Source organism: Rhinopithecus roxellana, chromosome 20 (assembly GCF_007565055.1).
Source record: "Rhinopithecus roxellana isolate Shanxi Qingling chromosome 20, ASM756505v1, whole genome shotgun sequence".
In the NCBI taxonomy this organism is placed as follows: Eukaryota; Metazoa; Chordata; class Mammalia; order Primates; family Cercopithecidae; genus Rhinopithecus; species Rhinopithecus roxellana.
Window position 1 is genome coordinate 29,399,926 of NC_044568.1, and position 26,711 is coordinate 29,426,636.

At 37.1% G+C, this 26,711-nt stretch overlaps 1 protein-coding gene across 1 annotated transcript in view; it reads right to left on the bottom strand.

Moving 5' to 3' along the window:
• LONP2 (lon peptidase 2, peroxisomal) overlaps positions 1–26,711 on the bottom strand; it is a 108,963-nt gene that overhangs the window by 75,256 nt on the left and 6,996 nt on the right. Inside the window, exons 2-7 of the mRNA XM_010354870.1 lie at positions 23,832–24,066; positions 19,478–19,609; positions 17,820–17,942; positions 14,977–15,140; positions 13,674–13,768; positions 7,393–7,651 (exon numbers count right to left, since the gene is read on the bottom strand). Of these exons, the coding sequence (XP_010353172.1) occupies positions 7,393–7,651; positions 13,674–13,768; positions 14,977–15,140; positions 17,820–17,942; positions 19,478–19,609; positions 23,832–24,066 (1,008 nt within the window). The remainder of the gene's footprint in view (positions 1–7,392; positions 7,652–13,673; positions 13,769–14,976; positions 15,141–17,819; positions 17,943–19,477; positions 19,610–23,831; positions 24,067–26,711) is intronic.

A 26,711-nucleotide genomic window follows, 5' to 3' on the forward strand; every position in this document is an offset into this window, starting at 1 on the left:
AGGCAATAATCTGTTAACTATAGTACGAGGATCTGGGTTCAACAGTATTTATATCAGAATTCCATTATTCTTATTCTGTCATTTTGAACAAAACTGTATTCATCCCATATGCACTAATTGGCAATAACCACATTCGGCCAGCCAGGTATTTTGTTGAATGTTAAAATGTGAGAGCATGCTTTATCATATTTGGACCAGAATCACCCACATAATTATGACAGATGTAGAGTGTGGCATGAAATAAAAACACATATGTTTATCAAACCAAAAAAGGTACATTTTTTACAAAGCCAGCAAAACTGAAAGCAGCAATTTACTAATTTTAATTATAACCCTGCTGTCTACGTTGTGCAAAGCAAATGCTGTCTCTGAAGAGGCATAAAAAAGCCTGACCGCCGAGAAGAAAATGATCAACGAGAAGTGGAACAGCCGCAGTTACCTCATGATCTGCACAAAGCCGATTCACAGAGCAGGCCTGAATTCTGCCACATGACTGGTATAAAGTAGGACAGAACAAACAGAGTGACCTTTGAAAAGACAAGCAAGCCTTAAAAACATCGTGGGAATGCCTTTCATCCAGGAAAGGTGACCAAGGCAAGGGAAGCAAATGCAATAAACATTGTCCTGTTAATATAAGGAATTAGCATATTCAAGATTTCAGAATCAGATACAAGAAAGACAAGACTCAGAATTAATAAATTCTTTCAAATTATTTTTCTAGAGAACTTACAGATTTGCCATTACTCTGATTTTTAAGAGCGGTAGGGAAGGGAATTTTTAAAAAGAATCTTAAAGCCTCTAACAGGTCATTTTTTGCTACAGTTATTTATTTGCCTTTCCTTTTTTGATGAGTAAACTTCAAAAACAGGTACTGACAATTCCGCACCTAAAGTTACAGAGAGAAAATAATATTCTAGGTAGGCACCCTTTCTAAAAAAAGTGGAATCCTAGATTCTACTCACATTGTATATAAGCAATTCCTCTTACACTTTCCATTGCTTCCCAGAGCCTACGGAATAAGGTTCAAACTCCTTTGTCTGGAGTTCGAGGCTTTTCACAATCCAGCTCCCATTCATCTTCCCAACTTGCTGCCGTTACTCTTTTGCTTCATCCACAATCAAGATCCTATTACGCTCTTAAACTTTTTACCTTTGTTAAAAATATGGTGCCTTCCTGCCCTTAATACTCCTCTTCCTGCTTACGTAAACCCCAACAATTCTAAAAAACTTTTTCTGACTACCTCTCACAAAGTGACTGCTCCAATAATGCAACGTCTACAGCATTTACTGGCCCCATAATTCATCTGATGGTTACTTATGACCTAGTTTTTATTCATGGGTATAATAACCTCCTCTAAAGAGCCAGTGAGCACTTTTATGACAGAGACGGGGTCTCACCACAGAGTAGTGGCTAGATATAGAGCTGTAAGACTGTTTCCCACCAGATCCACCATTCCAGCACTCAAAGCATCTTTCCATCAACACTCTAAAGGTAACATAGTACAAGCCTCTGAATACTATTTTGGGCAAATTACTTGACCTAAGCCTCAGTTTCCTCACCTATAAGATGGGGATAATAGTGTCAACTTGGTGGGTTGTATTAATAAAAGGATCATGAGAGAACACAGGTAAAGCACACAGCACAGTGCCTGGCACACAGTGAGCTTTCCAAAGATGCTCATCGTTATTAGCAACAGCTACTTAAAGTTTACTTCTGGTTTCCTGGAAAAAGCACAAGAGCAGAAATCAGTACACCTGAGTCCCATTTCAATTTCTGCCTCATGGAAGTAACTTTTGCAAATGTCTTTTATAGCAGACAAGAGAGAAAAACAGGCATTTCACCATCCACTCTTCCTACCTGTTCGATTAAAGGGCTCCCTCAGGCTATAATGCAAACCATTAAAATAAAATTTACAAAGAATTTGGAATATAAAAGAGTTTAAGTGTTACAATGTTAAGTGAAAATGACAGGATTACAATTCTGTTACTTAAAATCCAATGATAAGTTTGGCAGTACAAAACAAATGTTAACAGTGATTATCTTTGTATGATAGAAAAACATGACAATTTTTTTTCCTTTCATTTTTCCTTTTTCACATTTTCTACCAAGGGTGTGTGGATGTGTAGGTGTGGGTGTGGGTGTGGGTGTAGGTGGGTGTGTGGGTGTGTGTGGGTGTATCTCAAACTTGAAAAAGTAATCAGTTTAAAAAAGATCCTAATGATCTCAAAAAGAAAAATAGTCTTTAAGAAACTGGGATTTTAATGTATAATAGCATGTTTAAACAAACGCAATTCTTCTTCTTCTGGTAGTCATTACTAAATCTTTTCATAGACTAACTTGTACGGGTGTACTCATCTGAAGGGTTGCACAACTTCCAAAATACTATGTTTTAATCTTATATGAATTCACAAACACCTAGAGAGCACTCACCACATTTAGCACCATGTTAAATAAGCATCATGGGGTACATAAAGAAGATATATAATAAATCCCCTGCCTGAGAAAGCTTGTACTTTTTATAAACGTATTTATGTTTCATCTCCACAGTTGTATGGCAGAAATGCCAGAGGCCCGTATTCTATAAAGGAGCACAATAGGTGGTCAGTTTAGAGAAGAGTAAAATCATAACTGACTGCACTTACATTAATGGAGGAAGCCCTGGGTTGAGTCTTTAAAATAAACCTAAGTTTTGGAGAGGCAACGAAGAGTTGCATGCAAATACAAGTTGAAAGGATAGTGGGCAAACCATAATATATCTGGTACACTATGCTAAAAAATATATTAGAGGCTTGCTGTTTCAGTTATTTTTCCCTTGTAGAAATAATAATGAAATAGTTTATTTATAACTTTACCATTTCAGGTTACATATGAAAATGTATCAATGTGGAAATCACAAGGTCATTTTTCTTCTCATCTTGTTTGCAAGTTGAGCCAAGGATTTCTCGCAATAATATAATTTTATTATCTAAATAAACAGCTGATAAATTATTTCTAGGAGTGAATATCAATAGTGTTTTAAGATATATCATAATATTAATATATTATTTCTTTTTACCAAAGAACAAATGAAAAACAATTATGCAAACATGATTTCATAAAACTTCATCTTAAAAGAAGTTACTTTATATTTACGTTGTGTGAATTGATTTACATTACTTAAATGTAATATTTAAATATAAAAATTTAAGTTGTTAAAATTGATAGAAGGGAATGGGTATTTTGTGGCTTACAAAGTGGACAGAAAAATCACAGTGGAGATAAACCCAAATGAGAAATGTCAAAAAGACTGAAAAACTGAATGAGTTAATACATAGTATAAATATTATTCTCCCTTTAAGCTACTCAAAACAATATAGACAAAAATGAGCCAATGTTTAGTCAGGTCACTATTATTTTCCAAGTGTAGGATTAAATGTTAAGGCAAGCCTTTCTTTTTCTTCCCCATCTCCCACCTCATTACTGCTTAACCCTAAAAAATATATCTTTGCTTGTTTTTAAAATAAATCCCCAACTTATCGGCATCCTCCTTCTCATACGCAGGTACTTTCAGCAAAAGGCCAGGGTTCTACACATGGAAAAACAGGGAGAGTGAGTGGCAAAATCGAGAGGATAAGCAAGGGCAGTAACAAAGCAGCTTTCTTTTTCCTTGGCTATTCTAAGACTGCGGAACAGTGGTGCCTACTCAGAGGCTAAGGAAAAACAAAACTTTTCATGAACTCTAACTGTGAGCACGTGACCAGTACTCAAATGCCAAGACCTGGGTTGTCTCCCAAATGCCTAACTGTCACATGGAACCGCATGTTCCCCCAGGCACACCCACGGTTGTGCTGGAATCCTCAACTGTTCTTTCTCTCCTCCTCCTATTCACCTTCAATTCATAACTGACCTAAGTGCACGTATGCCCTCACCCTTTCCTCAACAACTGAACCCCACTATTCTCCACGTGCTTCCAAACAGGGTTTGAAATAAATTTTTTTTTTTTTTTTTTTTTTTTTTTTGAGACGGAGTCTTGCTCTGCCGCCCAGGCTGGAGTGCAGTGGCCGCCTCTCAGCTCACTGCAAGCTCCGCCTCCCGGGTTGACGCCATTCTCCTGTCTCAGCCTCCCGAGTAGCTGGGACTACAGGCGGCCGCCTCGTCGCCCGGCTGGTTTTTTGTATTTTTTAGTAGAGACGGGGTTTCACCGTATTAGCCAGGATGGTCTCGATCTCCTGACCTCGTGATCCACCCGTCTCGGCCTCCCAAAGTGCTGGGATTACAGGCTTGAGCCACCGCGCCCGGCCTTGAAATAAAATTTTTCAACAGGCTTTAATAATTTATGGGGTAGATGGGTAATACGTCCCCAACAGCACAAGGGCAGGCTACTATACTAGTTAATCAAACATCTGGTATACTGATAGCTAAGTAACACCTACCAGCAAGGTGTATCTAAAATCAGGCTGAATAAAATGATTCACAAAACAAATCCTGATACTTTTTACTCAGCAACCATCACAGCCTCCATACATACGTTTCTAAAAAGGTTATATTTACAAATATTTTAGGCAATGGTGATTGTAACATGACCTCCTTTTACAAGACTCATAAAGTCAAGTCTTATTTTCTTTAGGCTCAATTTTCTTAATATAGTCACACACACAAAAGCATATTCACTTGAAAAAAAGAACAAATTTTAGATGTCAGTAAGGATTTAAAAGAGAGATTTATTTTAATCCAACGATGTTCATAAGTGGTGAGAACCATGACACTATACACTGTCCATTAATAGGCAATAGAAAAATGCATTTTCCCTAATTCTGCCATATAAATTAAGTAATAATGCTGAGAATAGGATAAATATTTTAGAAGGCAATTTAAAAAATCAGATTGAAATTTATAAAAACTCATACTGAAGCTTGTAAATCTAAATTTGTCCTCCTGAGAATTTATTAATAGAATTTAAATGGTTAAAGCTAATTTTTAGTGAATGCTGTGTGTCAGACATTAACTAAGTGCTTTCCAAGCCTTATCAAATAATCAATACCAATGTGAAAAGAAATAAGAACAAATCACCTACGTGTCATGTGCTTATGATGTCAATTTCATATAATTCCACAAACTCACTCTCTAAATGCCGTCAAAGACTTACTCTGTCGCTAAAATGAGAAGATTTAGGCCCTAGACGCAGCTTCTTTAAGTGTGGTCCAAGAGAAATGCCAATTCCTTTACGAAAGCTAACTACAGCCTCTAGTGGTACATGCAAGAATAAGAAGTCTAGGCAACAAAAATATCTTTTGAAATTGCCAGAAGAAATCACCCAAATCTTGGGAGGCCGAGACGGGCGGATCACGAGGTCAGGAGATCGAGACCATCCTGGCTAACACGGTGAAACCCCGTCTCTACTAAAAATACAAAAACTAGCCGGGCGAGGTGGCGGGCGCCTGTAGTCCCAGCTACTCGGGAGGCTGAGGCAGGAGAATGGCGTAAACCCGGGAGGCGGAGTTTGCAGTGAGCTGAGATCTGGCCACTGCACTCCAGTCCGGGCGACAGAGCGAGACTCCACCTCAAAAAAAAAAAAAAAAAAAAAAAAGAAAGAAATCACCCAAATCAATCCTCTACTCTGATCTGCACCCCTCATTGTTTATTTACTAAAATCTTGTGATGATTCTTTTTTTTTTTTTTGAGACGGAGTCTCGCTGTGTCACCCAGGCTGGAGTGCAGTGGCCGGATCTCAGCTCACTGCAAGCTCCGCCTCCCGGGTTCACGCCATTCTCCTGCCTCAGCCTCCCAAGTGGCTGGGATTACAGGCGCCCGCCACCTCGCCCGGCTAGTTTTTTTGTATTTTTTTAGTAGAGACGGGGTTTCACCGTGTTCGCCAGGATGGTCTCGATCTCCTGACCTCGTGATCCGCCCGTCTCGGCCTCCCAAAGTGCTGGGATTACAGGCTTGAGGCACCGCGCCCGGCCGTGATGATTCTTTTTTAAAATTTATTATTTTTTTAGAGATGGGGTCTCACCATGTTGCCCAGGCTGGTCTTGAACTCCTGAGCTCAAGTAATCTGCCTGCCTTGGCCTCCTAAAGTGCTGGGATTACAGGTGTGAGCTACCACACAAGGCCAGTAATGATTTTTTTTAAATGCATAAGAATTTTAAGTGAGCAAATAAAAGAGAATAAAAATAACCATTTCTCATAGAAAAGTTTCTGAAACAGTTTCCCATCCCTGTCTATGGATAGGGATCCCTTTGAATAATAGAGAACAAGATATTTAAAAAGCATCATATTCTTTTATAAGCAGTTCATGGTTTCTACATTTAAACATGTTCTTTAACACATACACTATAGGTATGTTTTCTCACAACTTACAATTGCTATGAATCCTTTAAACCATGAAATGTAAATTCATACCTTCCCAAGGCATCTTCCATCAGATCAACAGAGAGATCAGGGAAAACAATGAATGCAACATGCAAATCTGATTCTAATAATGTCAGATGAATCAGAAACAGTTTCGTTGTTGTTGTTTGTTTGTTTTTTGAGATAATGTCTCTGTCTCCAGGCTGGTGAGCAGTGGGACAATCATGGCTCACTGCAGCCTGGACCTTCCCAGGCCTAAATGATTCTCCCACCTCAGCCTCCTGAGTAGCTGAGACCACAGGTGCATGCCACTGTGCCTGCCTGATTTTTTAATTTTTGTAGAGACAAAAATTAAAATTTAAAATTTAAATATAAATTTTGTAGAGACAAAAGTGTTTCCCTATGTTGCCCAAGCTGGTCTCAAACTGTTGGGCTCAAACAATCCACCCATCTCAGCTTCCCAAAGTGTTAGGATTACAGGCATGAGCCACTGCACCCAGCCTAGAGAGACAGTTCTTACAGTTTATTGTTTTTTGATAGAAAGTGAGTCCAAAATGCAAGAATAAGCCTTAATAATTACGCTAACATTTATCCTTATTACTCATATTCATAATATAAACCAACCTTCATAAAAGGAAGCTTAGACTGCAATCAGAACAAGCTTGTTATTAAAGACTTCCTACCTCCTCCTATTGGCCCTCCCTATTGCAGTTACTTTGTTTAACTCTAAGAGTTAGAGGTTATTTATGGACCGCTACTGGGTTGAAAAGAGTGTAAAGATATAATAATATCCAATCATAAATAACTTATAATTACATTCAAATGAGATTCCAGGAAAGCTGAGGCACAGAGTAGATATCCACTGTCAAACAAAACTAAGGTCAGTTTGGGTGCTTAGAGGCTCTAGGCTAGCTGATAAGTCTTGTAAATGTCCTTTCCATTGAAGGTACCACAAATAGCCCTTTAAAGAAAACAGACGTATGCTATGCCTAAGCTTTTAGGGAGCTCTAGTCAATTAAAAAGAAAGAGGAATCAGAGATTAAACTGAGAGAAGTGTTCTACCTGTGTCCTCGAATGTCAGACTGATCACATACTCCTCCAAGTGCAATCCTATGGAACTCTCGACCTAGAGTCTTGGCCACTGATCTTCCCACACTTGTTTTACCAACCCCAGGAGGGCCAACAAAGCACAGGATTGGGCCCTTCAGGTTATTTTTCAGCTGTCTGACAGCCAAGTATTCCAGCACTCTTTTCTTCAATTTTTCCATGGCATAATGGTCATTATCCAGAAGAATCCGGGCTGCCCTAATGTCCAGGCGGTCTGTCAAATAACCCAACAGAAATAATTAGAACACATAAAATTTTTAAGTTAAAGAACTCCTTTCAAGCATAACGAGAGCAAAATATTTTTTTTTGAAAACAGATGTGATAAGAACAGACTTGGATCCTTCTAAATGAGGCTTCTAGGAGATCTGCACTTGGTTTGGTTTTTCTGCTTAAGACTTAGTGTCTCCAGAGATAGTAGGGACTAAACAATTAAAAACTCAATGTTCATATCATTTTATTTGGAATGATTTTCTAGTTATGCATTACTTCTTATGGAGATATAATTTCTACATCTTCTATGTGTGCTGGCATTTGTTCCTTTTAAAAAAGGGTGATTTTTTTCCTTATTTCAGTAGTAATATACGTTCATTCCAGAAAAGCTGATACACTAATAGAAAAGAAGAAAACAGTTACCCATAATCTCATGCCTCCAAGAGATCACCACTACCTTTACTTCAGTATGTGTTATTCCAGGCTGTGTGCATGCATTTACAAACCTATTTTTCAAAATGGGATTTTATGGGGCCTTTAAGTTTTGTAAAATTTTTTTTCACTTAATATATTACAGACAACTTTCACTGTCACACATATATTTATCAGTAACTCTCTATGGCTACTTAATATTCCATTACTTAATTATCTATATTCATTTAACTACTTCCCTACTGCTGAGCATTCAAGTTGTTTATACATCTTTACATTTATAAAAGATGCTTCAACTGTGCATCACTGTAACTAAATCATCCCGTATATCTGCAATGATTTCTTTCAGATTATCTTCTATGAACAGAAGTGCTGGGTCAAAAAAAAAGATGATGTAAAGAATTGCCTAACTGCCACACAGAAAGTTGTATCAAAGTCTCACCAGAAGTGTGTGAGTTAGGCTTTGTTTCTAGAGCCAGGCTTTCAACAGGTTTACTAATATGTTTTAGCACTCAAAATACTCAGATTAAATACCAGGTAACAGAAGCCAAAATAAATTCATTAGATGGGCGGCTGCCAGAGGATAATACACAGCCACATGATCATGCTGGCAGTGAAAGAAGATGATGGGAGAGAGAAATACACACAAATCTTTTAATTAACTAGTACACACTCTTTTAATTATCTAGAATTTGCTACGAGTTTTTCATAAAGGAAAAAAATGGCCTGAGATGGTAATTTGGTTCCCAAGCTGGTTCCCCCAAAAACCTAGCTAAGCAGTAAACTATATAATTTAATTATAGTACTATTGATTTTAGTCAGAGTCCTAGGTGAGTGACGTAGGAGGAGAAGAACTAAAATTTCTTCCCCCTTTCCTGACTCCAGAACCCAACCAATGAATATATGAAGAAGTAAAAGATAGAAAGTTTCTCAATTGTTTCACAATGCTAGCCCTGACACTAAAACCTACCACAGTAAACATAAAAGAAAACCTCAGATATCCCTTTTTATATAGCTGTAAATATTAAAATGCTAGCAAATCAAATCTATAAAGAATAATCTACTAAATCCAAGTGGGATTTATTTTAGTTATGCAAAGATGGTTCAATGTTAGGTCATCAATATAATCATGTCCAAGAAGAGTAAGTTTCCATCAAAATATCATCTTGTACCTAAAAAGGTACTTGTTATAATGCATTATCCATTCATGATTAACACATTCGGTAAGGTAAGAATAAAAGTCAAGATAATTTAGAAAAGACACAACACTGTGAAGAAATTTCTTCCAAGAAATATGCCAAGTAAAGATAATTTTAAAAGTTCTTTCAGTCTTTTAAGTAAAGGTGATTTCCATGCTGTATACATTATTTTCTATCTTTTCCATACAGGATATATTTTTCTTATTAGTCTCTTTAATGATTCAGAAAGCAGGCTTCCTGTTTTGAATAACATGTGGTTACATGAAAAAAAATTTTCAAATTTCAATATAAATTTCCCTATTTATAATTGGAAGATTGAAATGGTATCTACTGACTCCTCTGAGATGGGAAAATCTGCAAAGATATTTCCTACAACTCTTTCCTCTCTGCTTTCCTTTCTGCTTTCAGTTACTATCTGAGATCTCCACTTGGTAGGTAAACTTCTCTTTCAGAAATTACGAATTGGGGGCTGGGCTCGGTGGCTCACACTTGTAATCCCAGCACTTTGGGAGGCCGAGGTGGGAGGATCACTTGAGGTCAGGAGTTCGAGACCAGCCTGGCCAATGTGGTGAAACCCCATCTCTACTAAAAATACAAAAATTAGCTGGGCATGGTGGCAGGCGCCTGTAATCCCTGCTATGCAGGAGAATCACTTGAACCCAGGAAGCAGAGGTTGCAGTGAGCCGAGATCGCACCACTGCATTCCAGCCTGGGCGACAGGGCAAGACACCGTCTCAAAAAACAAACAAATGAAGATATTTAGGCTGGACACAGTGGCTCAGTGGCTCAGGTCTGTAATCCCAGCACTTTTGGAGGACAAGGCAGGCAGATCACTTGAGGCCAGGAGTTCTAGACCAGCCTGGCCAACATGGTGAAACCTCGTCTCTACTAAAAATACAAAAATGAGCCGGGTGTGGTTGCAAGCGTCTATAATCCCAGCTACTTGGGAGGCTGAGGCAGGAGAATTGCTTGAACCCAGGAGGCGGAGGTTGCAGTGAGTTAAGATCACACCACTGCACTTCAGATTGGGCGACAGAGTGAGACTCCGTCTCAAAAATATATATATGAATGGCATTTTCACAGTTTTATAACCACACTCACAATTATCTAGACATAATCCTATGTAGCAAAGGTTTAGGAGCTTAACATGACTCCTTTTATACCATAATTTACTCATCTTCAGTTCTTTGTTGAAATGCTAAACAATGGAATTATTCTCATGATGGATACACGGCTGCTATACATCTCTAGTGCTGACACATATGGCATCTCAGAGTACCAGGAAATGTTTCCTTTCAACTAAAAGGCAGTATTTTGTTATGACATGCAAACATTAAATAAATTAAAAAATAAATTTACTACCACAGCTCATAGTAGCTTTATTTTTTGATATTTTATTTTATTAAATATTTTTATTTTATTTATTATTTTACTTTTTAAAACAGAGTCGGGGTCTTCCTATGTTACCCATGCTGGTCTCAAACTCCTGGGTTCAAATGATCTGTTCACCTTGGTCTCTCAAAGTGCTAGGATTACAGGTGTGAGCCACTGTGCCCAGCCAGCTTTATTTTTAATAGCCAAAAAAACTGAAAACAACCCAAATGTCTATCAACAGGTGAACTGATAAACAAATGATGGTATATCCATACAACAGAATACAACTCCAGCAATAAAAAGAAACAAATTACTGTTATATACAGCAACATGGATGAACCTCAAAATAATCATGCTGAATTGAAGAAGCCAGAAAAAAGGGCTCATACTCTATGATTCCATTTATATGAAATTTTAGAAAATACAGATTAATCTTTAGTGGTTGCTTGGGGATTAGGAGGCAAGGAGGAAAGGGGCAGGGAAGAAGGAAGGGATTATTAAAGAGCATGAAGAAACTTCTGGAGGTGATGGTTGTACTCATTATCTTAATTATGGTGATAACATTACAGATGTATACATAAGTCAAAACTCATCAAAATGTACACATTACATTTGTGAAGTTTACTCTATGTCAATTACACTTCAATAAAGCTCAAAAAAGAAAAAAACCTTGCTCTAAAGAGAAATTAAGGGCCAGGCGCAGTGGCACACATTTGTAATTCCAGCACTTTGGGAGGCCGAGATGGGTGGATCACTTGAGGTCAGGAGTTCGAGACTAGCCTGTCCAACATGGTGAAACCCCATCTCTGCTAAAAATACAAAAAATTAGCCAGGTATCATGGCAGGCACCTGTATTGAGGCTACTTGCGAAGCTGAAGCAGGAGAATCACTTGAACTTGGGAGGCAGAGGTTGCAGTGAGCCAAGATCACGCCACTGCACTCCAGCCTGGGCAACAAGAGTGAAACTCCTTGTCAAAAAAATTAATAAATAAATAGAAATTAAGGAAACAATCTCATTTACAATAGTTTCAGAAAGAATGAAATACTTAACTACAAACTTAACCAAGGAGGTGAAAGGTCTGTACACTAAACATCATAAAACACTGATGAAAGAAGTTAGACACAAACAAATGGAAAGATATTACATGTTCATAGACTAGAAGAATGTTGTTAAAATATCTATACCACTCAAAGCAATCTACTAGTTCAATGTAATCCCTATTAAAATTCCAATGACATTCTTCACAAAAATAGATTTAAAAAATCCTAAAATTAATAAGAAATTACAAAAGACCCTGAATAGCCAAACCAATCTGGAGGAAGAACAAACGTGGAGACACCAGACTTTCTGACTTCAAGTTATATTACGAAGCTACAGTAATCAGAGAGTAAGATTCTGGCACAAAAACAGACACACAGACCAATGGAATAGAATGGAGAGCCCAGAAATAAACTCTATAAGGTTAGCTAGAAGGTCAACTAATTTTCAACAAGGGCACCAAGAACATGCAACAGGGAAAGGCCAGTCTCTTCAAAAAAATGTTGTTGGGAAAACCAGACACCCACATGCAGAAGAACGCACTTGAACCCTTATATTACACCGTGTATAAACATTAATTCAAAATGGACTAAAGACTTAAATGTAAGGCCTGAAACTGTAAAAGTCCTAGAAGAAAATATATTTTAAAAGCTCCTTGACATTGGTCTGGGCATGGTATTTTTGATATGACACCAAAGTCAAGTCAACAAAAGCAAAAATGAACAAGCGAAATTATATCAAACTAAAAAGCTTCTGTACAGAAAAAAAAGTTCAGCAAAATGAGAAAGCAACCTATGTAATGGGAGAAAATATGTGCAAACCATATATCTGATAAGGGATTAATATCCAAAATACATAAGGAACTCATGAAACTTAACACCAAAAAATCAAATAGGTGCTTATCATGACTAATAATCAGGGAAATGCAAATCAAAACCACAATGAGAAAGCACTTTATGCCTGTTAGGATGGCCATTATTAAAAAAAACAAACCAACCATAACCAGTGAAGATGAGGATATGGAGAAAAGGGCACCGTTGTACACCGTTGTTTGGAATGTAAATTGGTATAGCCATTATGGACACAGTATGGAAGTTACTAAAAAAGTTAAAAAACAACTTCCATATGATCCAGCAATCCCACCTCTGGGTAAATAGCCAAAGGAACTGAAATCAGGATCTCAAAGAGATAGCTGCATTTCCGTATTCACTGCAGTATTACTTACAATAGCCAAGATACGGAAACAACTGAAATGTCTACTGATACATAAGTGAATAAAGAAAATGTGGTATAGACATACAATGGAACATTATGCACCTTAAAAAAGGAGGAAATCTTGCCATCTGTGACAACATGGATGGAACTAGAGGGCATCATGCTAAGTGAAATAAGCCAGACACGGAAAGACAAGTACTGTATGATTTCACCTATTTAATGCATGTGGAATCTAAAATAATCAAACTCATAGAAATGGCGAGTAGACTAGGAGTTGCCAGGGGATGAGAGGAGAAGAAAATGGGAGGTGATGGTTAAAGGGAACAAAGTTTCAGTTATGCAAGATAAATAAGTTCTAGAGATCTACTACAAAGAAAAGTGCCTATTGCTAACAATATTGTTAATTTAACATTAGACCTTATGTTCAACGTCCTTACCACCAGCACCAAAACAAAAAAGCCAATAATGATGATGATAATAATAATCACAAAAGATGTAGGGGGAAACTTTGGAGGTGATGGATATGTTTATGGCTATGAGGATTGTGATGGTTTTATGGGTGTATACTTATTCCGAAACTCACTGAGATGTATTCATTAAATATATACAGCTTTTTGTATGCCAATCACACTTCAATAAAATGGTTTCAAAAAATTGAAAACAAAAATAACAGTAAGACAATCAGTGGAGTAAATTTGAAATGAAAAATTGCATGAGCTTTCTGAGTGACAATTAGACTGCAAAAAAGGTGTAATTTTTTGGCTTACCAGTTGTGCTTTTGTTCCAAGGAAGTTCTACCATAAGTTCCAAATAATTTCTAGTCAGAGCATATTCTGGCATTGACTGAGGCATTTTTTTGAGTCTGTGGAGAAAGAATACATAGGAAACTTGTTCAAGAACACAGAAAAATTCTGTAACAGAAAAATCAAACAGCTCTCTTTCTTGGTTAGATATATCATGCATGTTTAGTTAAACAAATCTGAAAAAGTTTGAAAGTATCCAGATAATAAAACGTTTATTTTGTTTTGTAATGTAATGATCACCACTCCTCTCTCTCTCCCCAGCCTACTTTACTGCCCCTTCTGTAGTCCCACCAGGGAGGGGTTCTTCCCTTCTGCTCTGCTTTCTCTACAATGTATTCTCATATTTTGTAAGTACATTAAGTATTTAATGTACTTACAAAACAAAATAAGGCAGATACCTGCAAACTGCAGGAGAAAACAGTATATCTAATTCTATCCTGGAAATATGGCCTCACTAGTGTGTGTCCCTTTTAAGCTCACATGGATAGTCAAGTGGTTTACTTATCACAGTAAGATGTAAGTGCCTAACTATGCGTAATACAATAATTTTATTCTTTTGTATCAGAGATGAGTGAGGTCTGCTCATAAAAGCAAGCTAATATATACTTAATAAAAAATGCTACTTCCATAATATATGCAGTACTGAGCAAAGTGTTCTGCACGTAATAAATGTTCTACATATATTAACTAATGTCAGAGGCAATATAAAATACCCATCAACTACAATTACCAATGTTCTTAACTGTGAGCCTCAGAAAGTCAAGTATGAAGTCACTAAGCATTCAAACAGGCTCATTACAATTCACTAATAAAAGAAAATGGAATAAGAGTTATAAAGTTAAAAGTATGTGAAGGAAAAATGGCTTTCAGTTTAACACTGGGGATATCCAGAAAATGTAATCAACCCACATATCCTATTCTGTTATCAAGGTTTCCCTGTACTTTCTCTTGTACGAAGAGAGATGGACAGTCCTTGCCCTTGAGAGTTTATAATTTAGAGAAGAAAAGTCACATGTGAAGAATACGATGCTAACTGAACAAACATTACGTATAAACAAAGAAGCATGGTCTATTCTTTCAGACAACAAAAAGGCAGCTGCAAGAGTTATAATGCTTGACAGCACACTGCAGATGGAAGACTTGCACCATGTATCCTCAGTATTTGAGAAAAGAGTAGTGAACGTGGTGGTAATCAGGAGTACTAAGAATGTTAATCAGGAGTACTAAGAATGAAAACAATAATGAACAAATGCTTTTTATAATTTACCTCTTTATCTCTTTGACACAGACTTTATGGGCCTGCTCTGGCATACTAGACGTTTGTATTTTTTTCTCCAGCATGACAATGTCATCATTATCTTCATCTTCATCTTCATCTTCTAAAGTACCTGAGATATGTGTAATTCTCCTAATAGGGCGTATTGCTATAACCTAATGTAGAAAGCAGAAGAGTAAAACCGAATGTCAAAATAAATTGGAAATAGTACCCAGGTACACATAAGATTATGACTGGTTCTGAAGAAACATTTTTATGACTATAGTCTATAGCTTTAGGAAGTGAAGTTCAGAATGATAATCTGAACTTCAGGCGGTTGTATACAGAGAGGCAGTAGAATTGCAAAAGCAGACCAGCATAAGGTAGACATGATTCTTTGGTATATGCTTACAATACTACGTGCATGAGAAAACAAATTTCAAGGAACTGGATACCAGAAATGATTAAACCATCTAGGAACTATCTTTCTTTGAGCTACTATTGCAGCCACTATTTTCTTGAAATACATTACTTCTTACCATTTGGTGACTGAAAAAAATTCCATTTTATCTCTCATATTACAAAATTTCTTCCTAGCACCTTCCACCTTTCCACCACTGGCTCTATTTTGTCTTCAAAGCTTTCCTGCTTTCAAAATATTTTTTCTTACCTCTAGTTCCTTCTAGTTAACTATCACACTATTTACTTCCCTTCTTGTGAGGTTCTGTGACAAGTGGCTATAACCACCAGATCCCCTACCTCATCAATCACTTTAGTGAGCCTTTGGCATCTGTTCTCATCCTGTCAAAATTGTTCTTTCAAATCTAAAAAACATATTCTGTGCAAAGTCAAATGGCCTCTGTGTTCTCCGCTATGATCTCTCTATCATATGTTAAAACTACCTTATGTGCTCCTTGAAATTCATGAATAAACAACCATTACTGGAGCAAAATGATATACTAGCATTTAATTTAAAAGCCCCCAGAACATTTTATTTTTTGAGACAGGGTCAAGCTTTGTCATCCAGGCTGAAGTGCAATGGCATCAACACTGCTTACTGCAGCCTCAACCTCCCTGGCTCAAGCAATCCTTCCACCTCAGCTTCCTAAGTAGCTGGGACTACAGAAACACACCAGCATGTTGGCTAATTTTTAAATTTTTTTTTTTTGTAGAGGTCTCATTATGTTGCCCAGCCTGGTCCTGAACTCCTGGCCTCAAGCAATTCTCCTTCCTTAGCCTCTCAAAGTGCTGGGATTACAGGTGTGAGCCACCCCATTCAGCCCAGAACTTATTTTTTAACCTGGAAAATTTATCTATTTAATACATTCAAATATAAAAATGTTTAAAACATAAAGCAGTAAATAAAAATTTAATTTTATAAAAACATAAGTACTAAATATATGCTTTTATTCTTATATAAGTCATCAGCAGATAAAATATTATAAATAAAAAACTGAACATATTATATATATTTTTAAAAGTGAGATTTCTATAAGCATATCAGTGATCTCATTGTTAAGACAAAAGCACTTTTTAATGCATTTTTCCTTCCTGACTGCTAAAACAGTGCTTTTCAACTCTTAGGGGAATGAAAAGGACAGAGTTTTAGGCTAACTCCAAATATTATCCTGATTCCTACTTTTTAAATAACTGTCTCTTGTTTAACCATTTTCTGGAGCACTTTTGAAAAACTTTCATTTTAAGTGATGGCAACCTTTATTAAGAGTTAAGTTCCAGTTTTCTGCAACTCCCAGTGGATTTGTCTTTCTACACAAAATGAGTAATTGAATCCCTAATCTGATCTCAAGCCAGAAATAATCCAGTTTTCTGCATGTTTTAAACAGCATGGTGTCCTGGAGTACTAAACCCCAGCATGATGATCACTGTTCCTATCTCTCTCCTTGGCCTACTTTACTGCCCCTTCTCTAGTACCACCAGGGAGGAGTTCTTCCCTTCTGCTCTGCTTTCTCTACAATGTATTCTCTTTGATGACAAGACTTCTGTACTGATGACATCAAATTGCTAACATGATTCTCAACACCTCACTTAAGTCAGAGTTCTGCATCTCCAACAGCCTTCAAAGAACTGCCATTTTCACATCCTGTCCATATCAAATATATTTTCCTAATCTAAACTCTGTCCAGACATAAAAATTAAAAAATCAACAGATCAAGGTAGACTTCAAACAGATCCCATCATACATATAAATGTAATGGATGATAATGGGGATGGGAAGGATTATTTAATTAGTGGTGTTGAGTCAAATAAAAAGCTATTTGAGGGAAAAATACAACTGCTGTCTTCAAAATAATATATGGGTTAAAGAATTAAATACTTTTTAAAAAATCAACTAAAGTTAAACTGAAAGGAAAGTGAATATTTATCAAGCCACTGGAGGTTAGAAGACTTAAACTTAGAAAACAAAAAAAGATCAAGAGTTTGACTAAATAAAAATGGAAACTTTTGTAAGTTGAAAACAGCCAAATTTCGGACACAACATACAGTCCCTTTAAGAAACAGTTTTGTATTACTTCCTTAATACTACATGCAGTAAAAAAATGTTACACTCAAAGACACCCATCAGAGTTATTTGTTAGCGTTTACAATATGCAAAACACTGGAAACAAAAGGGGAAATGGCTCAGTAAATTATCCTTTTGAATGATAACCAAAACAAAGTGAGAAAAATGCTTACATGCTTTAAAAAATAAATCCAGGCAAAGACAAGGATGAGATGAAAACACCTAAATTTTATCAGTAATGCGAGTGGTAGGAGACAATAAACTTTTCTTTTTTGTTCCTCTCTTTATTCTCCTCTTTTTTTCAAACCTTAAATGGATTAAAATAAATATTTACCCTCTTATCATCATCTTGCTTGGGTTTTCTGGTTTTTTGAAGCAATTTCAGGCCTTCAATTTGTCTGACAAGCAGTGGTATAGTCATCTTGAACCGCTCCTCTAGGCTCACAGCATCTAAAATCTAAGGAAATGTGAGTCAATTAATAGGATCTCTCTCAGAAACACACAATCCAAAAACAGGCAGTCAGAGCCATGGTTTGAATTGCCAAGTTAAAAAAAAAATTATTACCAGTATTCACAGCTACACTACGGCTAAGACAACCAAATGAACTATATTAATCAGCAAGGTTGTTTGAGATGAGTATCAGAATCCTCAAAAAAGAAAGAAAAAAACAGAATCTTGATTTTTCACTTTAAAATGAAGCTGTGTGTTTTTAAGATAAAAAAACCAGATACACAGTTGACGTCAACTCTTTCTGGGAATTATTCTCTTAAAGCCCAGCATGTGTTTTCATATTAGATCTAAACAAATTATAAATTCAAAATATTCAATGTTTACATACACAAGACAACAGAAGCACTGAACCAACTCTCACTAGTGATTTGTCGGAGCACGGGCCGCTCTCCGTTCCTGCAGTAAAACACACTGCTGCCGCCCATAGCCAGGGGGCTCTCTGGCAGTCCTGTAACTCTTCTACTCCTACCGGTTTAATTGAATTCCTGTGTATAACCAACCTGTTTGTGTTAGTTGCATTTGCTATTGTAACAGTTGGATTTAAGTATTAAATAAACTGGGAACACATGAAAGAGCTGTTTCACTGAAAACAAACAAATGTTCTAGGATGATTCAGTAAAAAAGACTGCTTTAAAAATAAATGTGCAAGAAAACTTATAAAGTATTACAGTTTGGGGATTAAATCATGTAAATGTAGGATTCTACACTTTGATTACTTTTCAAGTATCTTTAAAATTCATTTCACTTTAAATAAATATAAATTTAAAATTATAAGTAATGTATCATAGGTGTGATTTATATAAAAAGCATCATGAAGATTCTAAGAAAGCAGGTCAACACATAAGGGAAGGGCCATGGCTCCACATTTAAAAATAGTGAATCAAAGAATGTCTACATATTTAAGTTAAATTAAATATTCACCCTTTTTTTTTTTTTTTTTTTTTTTTTGAGACAGAGGTCTCTGTTGCCCAGCCTGGAGTGCAGTGGCACAATCTTGGCTCACTGCAGCCTCCGCCTCCCGGGTTGAAGCGATTCGCCTGCCGCAGCCTCCCAAGTAGCTAGGATTATAGGCGTGCACCACCACGCCCAGCTAATTTTGTATTTTTAGTAGAGATGGGGTTTCGCCATGTTGGCCAGGCTGGTCTTGAACTCCTGATCTCAAGTGATCCACCCATCTTGGCCTCCCAAAGTGCTGGGACTACGGGCATGAGCACCCAGCCAAATATTGACCTTTTCATGATTCTTTGCTTTACCTTTTTCTGTAAACTGACTATTAGTACTGATCATGCAAATAAAAGAGCTGCTTGTGTAAACAAAAATATAAAACAATCACATTTGAAAGTCAGTTTAAATGTAAAAGCATTTCAACTACTTTGGGTCTCCAATATCTTTTTCTTGAAGGTCAAAACTTAACTACTCACTATCTAGATCTCAATAAAAAGTGACAAAGCAACCTGGCATTCAAGAAGGGAACACTGTACCTGGAGCTTCTCTTTGTTGCTTGTTCGGATAATTGATGTCAAGATGTCTGGTAAAGCTTCCCTTGGAAGACTATCTAAAAGACGTCTCAATTTAGCAACTGCAGGGACAGACATATCCAACATTTCAACCAACTAGAAGGGGGAAAAAAAGCCTTTTAAATGAAATCTGGCATTATTTGTGAATTTTTAAAAATCAGATTTCCATCTAGGTTTAATGTTTGGGGCCCAGTCTTTGTTTTTGAAAGATCACTGATTAATATAGTCCACGTATTTTACAGGCCTCAGAGGAAAAGAAAAGTACTTTCAAAACATCAATTAGAATGAAAAGCAATAATGGCTCAAAAGTAGTTAATACTAATGTTTACAAAGGCTTTGTAAACTTGTGCCATGATTATTTTTAACTTTCTATTGAAAAAAATTCAAACGTATTAAAAAGTTGCAAGAATCATACAGTAACTCCTATATATCCTTATTCCAGATTCACCAATTGAATTCACCAACTGAAAAGTGGCATTTTGCCACGTTTGCTTTCTCTCTCTCCACACTCACACATAATTAACGAACATTTAAGGATAAGCTGCAGAATCGAGATCCTTATTCTTTAAATCTCTAATCCTGTGACAGATTAAGGACCCTTGTTCTTAAGAACAAGAATATTCTCTTACATAATCACAATATAACCCCTATTAGATGCATATTATTAGAAATATGTGTATTATTAGAAATTTAGCATAGTTGATGATATTATCACGGCCAATCAGAAGCTGAAATATTAATATTTAGTATAACATGTGTGTATTAGTCTGTTCTCACACTGCTAATAAAGACATACCAGAGACTGGGTAATTTATAAAAGACAGAGGTTTAATGGACTTACAGTTCCACATGGCTGAGGAGGCCTCACAATCATGGAGGAAGGCAAAGGAGAAGCAAAGGCCTGTCTTACATGGCGGCAGGCAAGACAGCGTGTGCAGGGGAGCTATCATTTATATAACCATCAGATCTTGTGAGACTTATTCACTACCAAGAGAACAGTAAGCGGGAAACAGCCCCCATAATTCAATTATCTACACCTGGCACCGCCCCTGACACATGGGAATTATTACAACTCAAAGTGAGATTTGGGTGGGGACACAGCCAAACCATATCAATTTGGACTAACTAGAATCTGAGCACTGACTGTGAATGATTTTCAGAAAAACAACTGTCAGGGTGTATCTGGGAGTTAAAAGACAGATTATGCCCAAGACACACTTTCAGTAACTGTGATAGTCATTAGGGCTACTGACAAATTCCCCTTTTCTTCCGGGCACTGCTCTTTCTAACTTCCTTCAAATATATTAATAGGCGTGTCTAAGAGTTTTAAATTGACCCATGAAACATAGCGGAAGTGACAGTTCCTTCCGGGCAGAAGCATTACAAGCCAATGAGAGATACGTCCCATTTCCTTTTCCTGCCTCAGAGATAAGGGAAGCATGTCTTGAGATGAATCTCCAATCCACCTGGGTCCAAGTGACTCTAATAGGCAGACATAACCCCCACTAGTCTCAGGCATGAAGCATGAGCCAGAAAGACACTCATGTCATGTGACTGAGATTTCAGAGAAGTTAACACAGCAAAACTTAGTTCACACTAATTCATAAATGATGTACCAAACCCTCATTTAGTCAATTCAAATAAGATTTCATGTGCTAATAATAATCAAACCCCTCCAACAACATTGTAATTTTGGAACCTATCCATTACCTGCCTAGAATGAAGGGAATTAAAGTATAATTACGATGTTGCTCAGGTGGAAGAAGTAGATAATAAAATTTGAATACACTTACTACTAGGAATTCACCCTACAAGAATAAATAAAACAGTTAAAACTCATTTTCCAAACATTTACTGAGTACAAACTATTTGCCAGACCCAATACACTGCTCAGTACAGGATGGCTAAAGGAGAAAAATAAATTCAAATTTGGTAGAGAAAAAATACCTATAAGATACATTTCAATACAATGTGATAAGCATTATGTTAAATTACATGTATGACAGACTGTGAAGGCACAGAGAGAGGAGTGGTAACAGCTTACAGCCGTTGGGAAAGCATAGATTCAATTTTAAAATTCAGAGATGGAGGCCAGGTGTGGTGGCGGTTAGATCATGAAGTCAGGAGTTCGAGACCAGCCTGGCCAACATGGGTAAACCTTGTCTCTATTAAAGATACAAAAAATTAGCCGGGCATGGTAGCACGTGCCTGTAATACCAGCTACTCAGGAGGCTGACGCAGGAAAATCACTTGAACCCAGAAGGCGGAGGCTGCAGCGAGCCGAAATTGCACCACTGCACTCCAGCCTGGGCGACAGGGTGAGACTCCGTTTCAAAAAAAAAAAAAAAATCAGAGACAGAAGAGCACTCCCAGCAGAGAACCAAAGGCAGAATCATAGAGACATGAAATAACTCAATGTGAAGCTGTTTTACGTTCAGTAGAGCTAGAACTACGGTGTCAATGAGGTGATGACTAGAGTTGAGGCAAGACAGATAGGCCCAAGACAAGTTGCAAACGGTCTTAATGTTACACTAAGAAATTTCGTCTTCATCCTATAGCCATTAAAGTCTTTTACTCAAGGGGAAGGGATGCCCCAAACTTCTTTTAGAAAGGCTCAGTGAAGAGAAAAGGTTCAAGACGAAGAACTAGGAGACAAGAGGCTATTGAAGAAGTCCATTGAAGAGGGCTGTAGAAGTAGATGCAGAAGGGGATGAAAGAGAATAATTGGAAATAACCTTAATGTCTAAAAAGAGAAATTACAAAATTAGTATACATTAACTCAATGAAATTAATAAAAGTACTTAATATGAACCTTAGACATGGATAAAAAACAAAACATATAATTAAATATGAAATTTAACAAAAATTAAATTTGATGCAGGATGATGGTAATATGTGTGGTGATCTATTTATCTCTAAAAATTCCTTTAATGTCACTGTAAAATCTTTATAAGTTTAAAAAGTTTCTCTAGATTCAAAGTGCAAAGAAGTAAAGGCAATGCAAAAGAGGCTATGAAGCCGTCTAAGTCTAACAGAAGCACGAAGACCCAGGGAACATCACTGCCGAAAAGAAAAAGAAATTCTATTTCTCTCAATCTCCTTTATTCCTAAGCAGTATATTCACTATTCCAGCTTTCAAACTGAAGTTTCTTTCCTCGAAGTCCTTTTTTTCAGCCCTCATAGAAATTAGAGATTCGAATTTTCTATTTTTCTTTTTTTTTTTGAGTCAGGGTCTCACTCTGTCGCCCAGGCTGGAGTGCAGTGATGCAATCTTGGCTCACTGCAACCTCCACCTCCTAGGTTCAAGTAATCCTCCCACCTCAGCCTCCCCAGTAGCTGGGACTACAGGCACGCACCATCACACCGGCTAATTTTTGTACATTTTGTAGAGACGGGATCTCACCATGCTGCCCAAGCTGATCTCAAACTCCTGGGCTCAACCAATCCGCCTACTTCAGCCTCACAAAGTGCTGGGATTACAGGCGTGTACCACCGCTCCCGGCCCTCAAATTTTCTATTTTTCTATTATTGTTCATTACACTATAAGTATGGCTCTTCAAATGCCACATCAGATACAAGTACCACAGGCTATGAACACTCGCCCTACACATATTTCAATGATCAGTAGTATTTATAATCGAAACTTTTAAACATCTGATCCTCATAGATCTAGTTATAGTCACTGGATTGTATTAATAGAAAAGTAGACTATACTTTATAATTTTATATGTTTCATTAAGGTTTGAAACAAAATGGGGTGGGAAGAGAAGCTTTCTGTTCTATCTAGAGTTAACCAAAAAAAACTAGAATTAAGGAGTCAAATATTTAATGCATATCTAAAATGTGCTTCCCTCCCAGCATTCTAGTTAATCAAGGTTTTAAACATACTTGAAATCAGCTTACCACAGGCTTGATCTGCCATAGTTACTGCTAGACAATGTGATCTTGACTTTTGAAGTAATATAACTTATATAAATGGTGCCTAGATATTTTAGTGACAAATAGCTTCTGTGCAGTATTTCATTTTTAAGCTTTAAATATTTAGGTTTAATAATTATCTAGTTTAGAGACAGTAGAAGTTAGAAGGAAAACTGTAGAAATAACATTTGGAAAAACTTTAGAAAGGGTAGGCCAATACGTCCTGGAATGATTCAGGTAGAACCCCAGACAAGAGTAAATCAGAATTAATATATTATGTTACTAAGTCATTTAAATGTATACTGTTCTAAAACTTCACCATCTAACAGATTCATTGTACCTTAGGAAAGCAAAGGAACCAAAAACAAATGGGTTTTAAGAAAAAACAAAAGCAACTTACTTGTACTGCATATTTGTAAAACTGCTCCGATAGTTCTCCTAGCTCCTCCCTCATTTTACAGGTGCTGGGAAACTCCTCAAGTCGGTCCAATTGCTCTACTTCAGCAATGGGATATGGCTTCTCTTTTAAGACCTGTACAATCTGGAAACGGCACAGGCCTGTAATCAACAGAGTATAGTGGGGCTTGGGCCAGTTACTACCCACAACCTGAACGGCCAGTGCAGCTGTGCCAATCCTGAAAAACACACAAAACAGCGGTATTACAAACATTCAATATGGTAGAACAGAAACTCACTTCAGAAAGTGTTGGCTTTTCTAATAAATTCATTAAGCAAAAAAAAAAAAAAACAAAAAAAACTGAAGTGTAAATAAATTATTTCTCTATTTAACTTAGCATCCAGCATGTGGCCTCTTCCGCCACTACCCTCAGCTATACGGCAAAGTGGGCCATCTCACTATAATCCGCACCTCTTTTAAAAAATTAGGTAGGAATTTGTAAACACTTGGATTATCAGGCATAAAAATGTAAGACAAAAGTAGTTCAGAATTACATACCTTAAATTAACGTTGCCAACTAAGAATAAGGCAATCTTATACCAGGATAAATATCAATTTAAATACATTTAAATATAAATAGCATAAACCAATCTAAGAAATCTCTGTTCCAACACCAGTTGTTCTACTAACATCAAGTCAGTTTTCTTACATAATCAATCTATGAAACTTCTACATACCCACCTTATCATAAACTGGGAACTTACATATTATGCCCTTAACACTGAATTTCTAAGTGTGAAGGCTAAATATTACAGTCCACACACTGCCATAGACTGAGGAGAGCTAAAGAAAGACCCACATCTCAAAAGGTCTCAGCCTAGTTCTAAGTGGTAATCACTTTTCCTAACAATAGGTGAAAAGGCTTTAAGTCTCAGCTCCTCATCAGTAAACACAACTCTGATCAAGTCACATATAAATTTAATTCACAGAAAGGAAGCCTCATCCAAACTAAGCCAGTTATACAAAATATAAAAATCAACATTGAGAATATACTTCCAGATCCCAAAATAAATAATACTTTCTCCCTTCAGCCATAGGAAAACTGGTAATTCCAGAAAAGAAAACAGAAGGACTAGAACTCTCAACACCCTGGGAAAGCAGTAATAGAAGAACACCACACCTGCCCATCTCAAAGATAATAAATCATATAATACAGTATGTGAATATGAATGAACTTGCTTACTTCTATACACAGTGAATTCTTGATTATTTCCTTATAAATTACTCATTCCATGGATTACACATAGCCTTTGGCTTCTTTCTGCCATTCAGCTTATTCTGAACTACGTCTATCCTTTCTTACTTTTCAGTCATTATCATATTTACAATAAAAACTGATTTAACTAATAACTTAAGCCAAACAACTGAGGAGATAAATTGGTGAGGGAAAAAAATCACGTACATAAAAAACTTGAAATTATTTAGCAATTGGCTATTATTTTGACTTATTCATGTTGTGGTTGCTTTTCTTCAATCAATAGTAGATCTTATTTCCCACTTCCTGAAAGCCCACTCAGATTGCCTGAGAAAGTGAGCCACATCTAAACTGATTAGAGAATAACTTAAACCATAATTCATTGCAGATGATATTCATCAATGTTTGCACAAGGCTGAAATAGCTCACAGTCCTGTTTGTATATAAAATATCCACAGACAAGAAACTGGATCCCCAGCCTAAAGGGTTTACAAAGTAGAAACCAAGGAGGAACCAGAAAGAGAGATGAGACAAATCCAAACCTCCAGATCAGGAGACAAATTTAATTATTTGGGCTACGTCACTGCTAAAAGGTGATGCTAAAGAGGTTTTTTGGGGTTTTTTGTTTGTTTGTTTTTTTGGTTTTTTTTTTTTAGAGAGTCTTGCTTTGTCACCAGGCTGGAGTGCCGTAGTGTAATCTTGGCTCACTGCAACCTCCGTCTCCCAGGTTCAAGTGATTCTCCTGCCTCAGTCTCCCAAGTAGCTGGGTCTACAGGTGCACACTACCACGTGCAGCTAATTTTTTGTATTTTTTGTAGAGATGAGGTTTCACCATGTTGGCCAGGATGGTCTCGATCTCTTGATCTCATGATCCGCCCACCTCGGCCTCCCAAAGTGCTGGTAGTACAGGTGTGAGTCACTGCAGTTTTTCTGTGTGTTTGTTTCAGAGGGAGTCTTGCCCTGTTGCCCAGGCTGAAGCGCAATGGCGTGATCTCGGCTTACTGCACGCTCCCTCCTGCGTTCAAGGGATTCTCGTGCCTCAGCCTCCCAAGTAGCTGGGATCACAGGCACACACCACCACACCCAACTAATTTTTGTATTTTTAGTAGAATACACCATGTTTCACCATGTTGGCCAGGCTGGTCTCAAACTCCTGACCTCAGGTGATCCACCCACCTCAGCCTCCCAAAGTGCTAGGATTACAGGCGTGAGCCACCAACCTGGCCAAAAGGGGTTTTCCTATGAAGCAAATACAATTTTTTTGCTGTGAAAGGAAGATGTTCCAAACTGAAGAGATTAAGCTGAATTTATACTATGTCTACAAAAGGTATAGATGCATACATGTCTTAATTGCTTTTTACTTAAAATCACTTATAGTTGACTAGAAATTATCCCTTTTAAAAAAATCTTTTTTTTTTTTAAACAAGAGATGGGGTCTCATTATGTTGACCAGGCTGATCTCGAACTACTGGCCTCAAGCAACCCTCCCATCTCGGCCTCCCAAAGTGCTAGGATTACAGGCATGAGCTACCATGCCCAACCTAGAATATATCCCTTTTATAGAAAAAAATCTGTGAAATTATAGATGGCTAGAAACAGAGTACCTGGTGAGACATTTTGGGTGAAAA